Source organism: Ammospiza nelsoni, chromosome 3 (genome assembly GCF_027579445.1).
Source record: "Ammospiza nelsoni isolate bAmmNel1 chromosome 3, bAmmNel1.pri, whole genome shotgun sequence".
In the NCBI taxonomy this organism is placed as follows: domain Eukaryota; kingdom Metazoa; phylum Chordata; class Aves; order Passeriformes; family Passerellidae; genus Ammospiza; species Ammospiza nelsoni.
In genome coordinates this window covers 18,578,424-18,586,914 of record NC_080635.1, presented here as the reverse complement: position 1 = coordinate 18,586,914, position 8,491 = coordinate 18,578,424, and the positions used below count along the sequence as shown (strand labels likewise).

Below are 8,491 nucleotides of genomic sequence, written 5' to 3'. Positions count from 1 at the left end.
ATGAAACATCTGTGGTTCATTAAATTCTTCTGAAAATCCATGAGTCCATTTGCATTTTCATAAATCTGCTGGTTGCTTTGTCTCTGTGCTCTGAAACATTTATATTGAAACAGTTACCATTCTACATGTCTTTTCAAGGAAAGATGAAGCCAACTTCGGTTTATTCCTGCCATGGCACAGTTAGAAATGGGATATTTGCCAGGAACTCACACAGTCAATGTGAGACAGTTGCTACAGACTGCAGCTCTATACTACCAGTTTTCCTTTGCAGTTTTATTTCTTTCAGAATTCGTCAAGAAAGGTTATCCAAGAAACAGTCCACATCTTGATAATCTTGATAATCACCGCAAATACCGATTCCTTTGTAGGAAGTTTCAAATTGGTTTGTGTTTCTTCAGTTGATACTGAGAAAGTGACCCAACCACTACCATAATGAGGACATCCTTCAGATCACAGAAGTACCTGCTCTGGGAGAAATTAAAGGCTTTCACACACCACCCATCTTTGAGAAACTGCCTGGTCACAATGCAAATTGTTTTCCTGCTGTTCCAAATGGCATAATTAATATTTTTGATATGTTCTTTGCCAGGCATGAAATCTCTTTATTCAAAACACAAAGTAAATCTGTTGTTATCAAAATACTCTGAGTCCAGGTGCTTTAGGAAAGAATTCTGGACCCATTCAAAGTCGTTTTTGCTGTAGCACAGATATGCATCATATTTGTATTAATTTTTATCTACTGCTCGTAGTTGGTTGTCTCTCAGTCTTTTTGTAGTGGTTTTATACCAGAGGAAACAAATCCCCCGGGGGCGAATAAAAATTGTGACTGCCACCAGAAATACGAGAAGAATGACCAAGAAGAAGATGAAGAGTGAGAATCTGAGTGTCTGCAGGAGTTCATCTTCATCACAGCCATCATACGTCATATATGGCAGGAGTATCCCTTCAAAGGCAGGGGGTACACACCTTATCTGTCAGACTGGGAGCCAGCCAGGGTTACATTTGTTTCATTTAGCCACAGTAGCAGGCTCTTTAAAGCACAGTCACAGACATAATTATTATGTGCTATATCCAGAACACTCAAAGTCATAAAAACTTCAGGCTCAGGGGAAAACACCTGGTTTCCGGATAAGTTTAGGTTTGTTAGGCTTTGTGGGAAAAGCCCGGGAGAAAGATGAGACAGCAGGTTGGAAGCCAGGTAAAGTCTCTTAAGAGATGGTAGACCTCTAAAAATCTCCTTTGGAAGAGCACTGAGGTAGTTGTTATTCAGATGTAGAACTTGAAGTTTGGGCAATGCCCCAAACACATCCAAACATAAATCTCTCTCCCACACCAGCTATAACATATTTTCACCAAGATCCATATATACTAACTGATTGCTTTCTATAAGATTAGCACTCTTCACACAGTAAGAGAACCAGTTCTGTTTTAAGAAGATATACTGCAGATCTGGAATTTGGAAAAGAACATTCAGGTCACCTAGTTTTGCCAACCAATTTCTTTCTAATTCGAGGTGTGTTGCAATTATTGCTCTGTTACCTACAGATATTAGCTTATTGTCACCTAAAAAGGCAGAAGTCAGATGTGGAAAGGAAGGGAGTCTTTTAATGGCATTGTCTCAGAGATAAATTATTTTCAGATTTACTAAATGCCTGAATGATTTGTCACCAATCATCCCAATACGATTTTGCTGTAAATCAATATACGTTACACTACATAGACCCACAAAAGTATAATTGCACAACTCACCCCAAAGGTTACTTGAGAGATTGAGAATTTTTAGGTTGCCCAAGCAAAAAAATGCTTACCTTTGGATTTGATTTATCTTGTTTTTGAAAAGGTTCAGTGATTCCAGATTGCCAAGACTTTGAAAGATTAAAGAATTGAGAAAATGCAACCCTGTGAAATATCAAAGAACCTTAGTTTACTTCTTCCTAGTCCTGCAAAAGTAGAATCATCTGGATTTTTTAAATTATCAAAGGCAAATCCTGAACCAATTATAGGACTGCTAAATATTAAAGAACTTATTTGAGTCCCTTCAATGGTTGTGCAGAGATACTGGACTCTCTCTGTGCTTCAGCCATTGTCACTAAGGTCTAGTGAGCTAAATGTGGTATTTTTGAAAGGATTGGGGCACTTGGCCCAGGCCACATCTGCTGTCTGGTACAAATGATTAAAACTGAGGTTAAAAAATAAAGAGTGTTTTCCTTGGAAGCTGGTAAGATTGGTTTGACAAAAGTTGGATATCTTGTTGAATTTCAGGTTCACACTTTTCAAGGCTGTTAGATTATAAAATAAGGGGTAGTGATGAAGTTTTGTGATTTCATTCGTTGAAAGATGTAATTCTTCCAATAATCTCAAATCTTGAAAGTAACATTCTTCCAGGATGGAATCGCCAAGGGAATTGTGAAACAGATGGAGAACAGTCAGGATTGGTAAGCCCATAAAAGCATCAAGATGCAGTTGAAGAATCTTATTGTCTCCCAAGTTTAAGATACAAAGGTTTGGCAGGTTCCAGAATGCTCTTTTTCCTAGGGTAACAGGATGGACTAACTGGGTTCCGATTTCCAACAGCCACAAGTGCTCCAGCAGTGGGAACGAAATAATTTTTCTGATATAGTTGTTAGTCAGGAAAAGCTTCACTGTATCCTTTGGCACAGGTGGAACATCAGTGAGGCCACAGAAAAAGCATATGGAGACTTGGGCTTCTGAGTAGCACCTTCTAGATGCACACACACCTGGTGACAGCCCAAAGAAGAGGAGGAGCTGATGGTACAACATCATGAACCTACATGAAAAAAGTGACAACAGCAAGAATTAGTTCAGCAGTTGGCTGTCTTTGCAGTGAGTAGTTTCAGAGCACACTTTTAACAGCTGTAGAATGGAGGACTAATGTCACTCTAAAAATGACTTGTGATTTGGGATTTATTCTTTCTCTGAAATCTAACAAGCATCACCTGATGGTCTGTTTGGCCAGAACATGCATCCCCAAAAAATGTGAGGACCTCCTAAAACCTAAAAAGTAACTCTCCTTTATGCTCCTGTCCCAGGGTGACATTATGATCTTTGTATCCCCAGTCAGGTGTTCTGTATATGCTGGATGTTATATTCTGTGCCTTCAAGACTGGCTCTGACAGTGAAGGCAAGGAGAAGAAGAAGAAGCATGGAGCTTCGTTATCAGCTTCACTCTCCCCCACAGTCTGCTGGAACACAGAACTCCACTGTTGTTGTCTGGGCATGGACAGGGCAGAACACCACGCTCCTTTTGCTTTTTAGTTAGTTCAGCTAGCTGAGGCAGTCTGAGTTTTCCCTGGACTGCTTTTCTTTCCCTTTTTCTTGGAACCATTTGAACGTGCTCCAGAGTGGGGCCTGGGGAGCACCGAGAGCTTGCAGTCTGTGGCCTACGGGGGCCTACTCTGGGCAGCAGCCTTTGCCAGTGCTGGAGGGATTGATAACAGAGCGAGCTCCCACAGGAGAGACTTTCTGAATTTGTCATCTCTTTAGAGCGGTGAATGAGTTTTGTCATCTGGTATTGTTCATTTCTTGTGCTGAGGAGTGCCTTGCCTGTTAAATAAACAGGTTCTTTCCACTTCCCTCCGAGGAAATTTTTCTGAACCAGTTGAGGGGAGGAGCCACATGGGTTAGCTTTCTGGAGGGGCCTGCTTTGGACGTTTCCTACTTCTTGGAGAAAGTGCAGAACAAAATATCATTGTCTGATGCCCTAGTATCTTTCATATTTTCCTCACTCGTGGCAAAAATTATAATTATCTTTCCCAGAGGCTGGTGATATTCACTGACTGCGAAGGACTACTTGTATTCGGTGCTTGGTGAAATTTCTCAGAAAAAAACCCCACAAAGACCTTCAAAGAGCATCCTTTTTCTTTTAATTTAACAGAAAGCCTACTGACAAGGAGTTTGTAACATTTCTTTAAGTTCATACAAAAGATCTTGAAAGATATATTGCAAAACAGAAAGCCTTTGTTCTTAGACTGGTCAGATAAAGGCCGACTGCTATTGGGAAAATTTGTATTCCTGATGTTATCTGATTAGATAAAATCTACTAACTGAAACAAAAATAAAGCTCCAAGCTTTTGACTGGGCTTTAGGCCATCACAATATATGCTTTTGTGCTCATAAAATGTTGTGCAGTGTAAACATACTTTTTGTCATGGTCCCCTTCTAACCAATTAAGATCTAAAATAGAAACTGTTTCAACTATTTAATTCATAAGATGATTGATTGATGAATGCGCCCCATCCCATCCCTTCAATTTCTCCCTTAAGTTGCCAGGATGCTTAAATCAAATATAGCAGATTTCCTCTTAAAATGAGGAAGCATCTTACAAGGTAATTGTGCACTGTGACAGTTCCTATCATTGATGGAGAAAAGCATAAGGCAGTAAGGCATTTAATGGCCTGACAGAGCAGAAGGACCATAAAAGCCAGTACTGGTTTGGGTGTAATGATCTACTTTGTTTGTATTTATTTGTTTGTTTTGATATCCCATCAGATTATATGATGAGATACAAACACACAAAGACAAATGTGATTCCACTAATTATAGTGTAACAGCTCTTTCCAGGAGAGCAGTGCCCAAAAGGACAGGAAAATAAACTTGAAAACAGAGACTAAAACAAGCTTGGGCTGCTCTGTGGAGGACAAGAGTAAATGGAATATGCTGAGAGAGAGCCCTAGCCCCAGACCTCTGCTTTTGGCCATAGCTCAGCTGTTTTTAGCCTCTAGCACAGTTTTGAGTGTGTCCCTGGTGAGCTGGGAATGCCTGCTCATGTCCCTGCCCAGCAGCCAGCTGGGTTGTTTGTCCCAGTATGGCCCAAGCACTGAGCACTGGTCCATGAGCCAGTCCTGGGGAGCCCAGCTCTGCCCTGTGTGTCACAGGACAGCATGAAGGCAGAAAGAGCCTCAGCTGGGCCTCAAAGAGGACCAACAGCCAGTCTTCCAGCTCCTAAGGAAATACAGCTTTAGTGAGGACAATGAAGATTCGTTTGAAGGTTTGGGGGCTTTTTGTTTGGTGGGGTTTATTTTGTTTTTCCAAATGTTTTGCTACTGTTGTTTGCCAGCAGTGACACTCATTCCAGGCTGCACAAACCACCTGTGGGCAGTCACAGTCACCACTGAGGGATTCTTATCTCACATCTTGAGCCCATGTTTTCCTTATTCTTTGAAACCTGTCATGTGAGAACTGCCTTGTCTACCCTAGAAGCCACCCTGGTGGAAAAAGAGTCTCCTTCCTGTTAGTTTCCCCTCACTCTTTGCTGTAACTTTGGACTGCGTTTTTCAGAAACTGGATTTAGCCCAGAGACACAATGTTCTTTTTTTGTGCTTGCGGGATAATTAGAAGCAGCCAGGATTTAAGCTCTCACCTGGAAAAGATCAAAGTGATAATAGGAAAGGAGTCTTAGGAATGACAAAGACAAACAGAGCTCTGTACAGTCCTTTTTAAAGGTCTCACCTTTTTATAAGTCTCATCAGTGCTGTCATGCCTGTGAAACAGTTTTCAGGCATAAAACAGTGGTAATGGTTTGGTAGCCTGAAGTCAGCAAAGACGAGTAATGGTGATCAGCCACAGAGGGAATGGCATGGTTACCACTCCTGCACTCCTGGGACCAAATCTGGGCACATTATTTATTAGAGATCTATTAAAAAAGTATGGAAACAGATTCCTGAATATGTGGAGCCAAATGGAACAAATTATAAAAGAGATGTTTGCTTTTTCAAGTTTTTTTTTTTTTTTTGTACATGCACTTTAAAAAAGCAATCAAAAGATAACAAGCTGCAAATGTCCAGTGACAAAAGGACCATAAATATAATACAAAGAGAGATAAAATTTGCCCAGCTTTCAGGTGAAATTAGAAACTGCTCCAGACTTTCCTGGAATGGAGATGTTTGAATTTATTGGAAATAGGATTTAGATCTGAATGAATTTGAGTTTGCTCTTGGTGGTGGGGGAGAAAAATGTGAAAATTTCACTCACTAGTATGGCTGAAAAAACTCTGGACTGTCAAATCTGTGATGCAATGAAGACCTACCAAGTAAAGAAGGTAGAAAAGGAGCTGGTGGCCTTCCTTAAACCATTCCTGTGGGAGGCTCTTGGTGAGGAACCTGTTCCATCAATTCCCAGCATGGCAGGAGCCATGGCAGGGGCATCCTAGGGCTCACCTGCATATACATCTAGATCAATTGCTTATGCACTGATTATCTTTACACTAGATAGTCCCAACCCAACCAGGAAGAACAGCTGTCACACAGGCTGAGCTGATGAAAGACGTATAGAGTGGAAGCTGGCGACTGAGTGACATACTCCATGCAGTGCATCTAGAAGAACAAGCACCTGATTTCTGAATCCATAAAGACCTGCAGTCAGACACCAAGGGACTGCCAAAACAGAAGTCCCCATGCAGGTTGTATTTTAAATTGTCTTCCTACCCAGCTCTTTCCAGAGAGAAAGCCAGCTATGCCTTTATTTAGCACATTATTCTGTCAAGTAAAACAGCTACGGTGAGCTCTGTTTTCTTCGCAATGCAACACCAAACCTTTTTCTTGCACTCATACCCACTATTGGGTTATTTTGGATAGGAGGCACTCTCCTCTTCCGTTATAGCTCTTTCAACTGAGTGAATAATGTTCAAGATTCTCTAAATCATGTTTCAGCCTAATGAGGGGTTGGGGGGATGCTTCGTATGGGACGAAGGGAGGGAAGGGAGAAGATCTGTTCTGGGCTGCTTCTGTGTTCTCATTATGCATGTGTTCAACCCAGAAACCATCCTTAGAGAACACTGTGGAGGTTCTTCTAGCCCTGTCCTCTAGTTCCTGTCTTTCACCACCTTACTCATCTTCCGAAAGTTCTTCCATAATGACAGCTTCACAAGGAAGCTACAGACAGCCAAAATTAGCCTATTGCCAGTTAAGAGGAAGACACATCTTATTCATCCTTGGGCAGAGATTTGATGGACTGAACTCTCCCATGACCGGTGTGAGTACTCCCCAGTAATGGAATTAAAGAAATACAGCAGCAGCTCACTGCTCCATTTTACAATGCTGTTGTGCTTTATGCTAGGTCAGAGCTAGAAGCCTGCCTACCTGACAACACCTATGCCACGTGTTAGCCAGGTTAGATGATGGCCAGTCAGCCCTGCCAGACTGGGGCACTGCTAGGTGTCTACAAAAGCAAAACACTTTGTGCTCAAGTTCTCAAGTACTGAAGTCCAGGGTGGAACTGCTGAAATCCCACAAGCTGGACTCTTCAAAGGCCAGGTGCAGATGCAGTTTTGTCTTATCAAGTCCCACCTCCAACACCTTTGTGCCTCTTAGGGACTTTGTACTCTGCAGATCTATTTTTCCCCCATAAAAAAAAAAAAAAAAAAAAAAAAGAATGTAGTAATCCTTGTCTGCCTCAGGCCAAGAAAATGAATGAGTACTAAGTTACACAGTGCTCTGAAAAATTTGAAGTGAAACCCTGCTGCCAAAACATTCTCCTAGGGCTGGAAAACCTTATTTCTTGACGGCTTAAAGGGACAGTGGAAAGAGGGGCAGTCGAAGGTGGGAAGAGAAGGTGAAGACTGACCCTTGGAGTGCCCTGGGCTGTGACGGACCCGTGTAGGTCTGTCGCTCTCTCCTGCAGCCTGATCCTGGGTCCCAACGCCACCACCAGCGCTCCAGGGCGGAACAGCCTTGCACGGAAACTCGGTTGGGGAGAGCCTCCCCGGTCCCCGCCTTGTTCCCTATTCCCTGCGTTATTCCTACATACACACTGGGCGCCTGGAGCGGGAGAGCGTGCTCCACCTGCCGGGAATGGCTGCGGTGCATGCCCAGCGGGAGAAGCACCACCCCAGGGGGAGCAGGAAGAAGTGATGTGGCTGAGCTGCTCACTCACGGAAGGTGAGAGTAAGCAAACAACAGAGCCAGGGAGCGGGGGTGGGGCGCAGAGGTTAGGACTTTAGGACTAGAGGGAAGTGGTGAGTGGTGATGATGTGAATATGGAACGGAAAAAACAAAAAGGGTAGAATCATCAGGGAAGAAGCACTGGAAGGTAAATTCCCCAGCAGAATGGAAACCCTCCCTGGCATTCCAAGATCGGCTGCTGGATACAGAACTCTAGGGCTCCAATAAAAGCAGGAAGGTGTTATGAGTAGAAAATTTGCCATTTTTTAAATTTGCCAAAATTTTTTTTAAAAGGTTGCAGAGTTCACAGGTTGGGCTAGTTGCTGCCAGGGTGGAGTTCTAACTGTTGTTGAAATCACCTGTCGTTTTCGTTAACTACTTGTTGTTGAAGGTTGAGGAATTCCCCTTTTGTCAGTGGCACCCTGCTGCTTCCTGGAGGATGGCACTCGGATGGTGAAGAGGAGGGGACATTGGGGTTGGCATATAAATGACATTGGGGCGGGCATGCAGATGAAGAAACCTCTCACCAAACCTAGCAAAACCCCCTAAAAACAATGAGCCAACACAAACTGACAGATTGAAGTGATGTCTAG

The 8,491-nt window shown here is 42.8% G+C and overlaps 1 protein-coding gene across 1 annotated transcript; it reads right to left on the bottom strand.

Moving 5' to 3' along the window:
• Positions 1-214: 214 nt before the first annotated feature.
• Positions 215-7,823, bottom strand: TLR5 (toll like receptor 5). The gene is given in 6 exon segments (XM_059467299.1): positions 215-343; positions 345-971; positions 974-1,617; positions 1,669-1,881; positions 1,884-2,788; positions 7,582-7,823. Coding segments are annotated over 6 exon segments (2,760 nt in total).
• Positions 7,824-8,491: the final 668 nt, after the last annotated feature.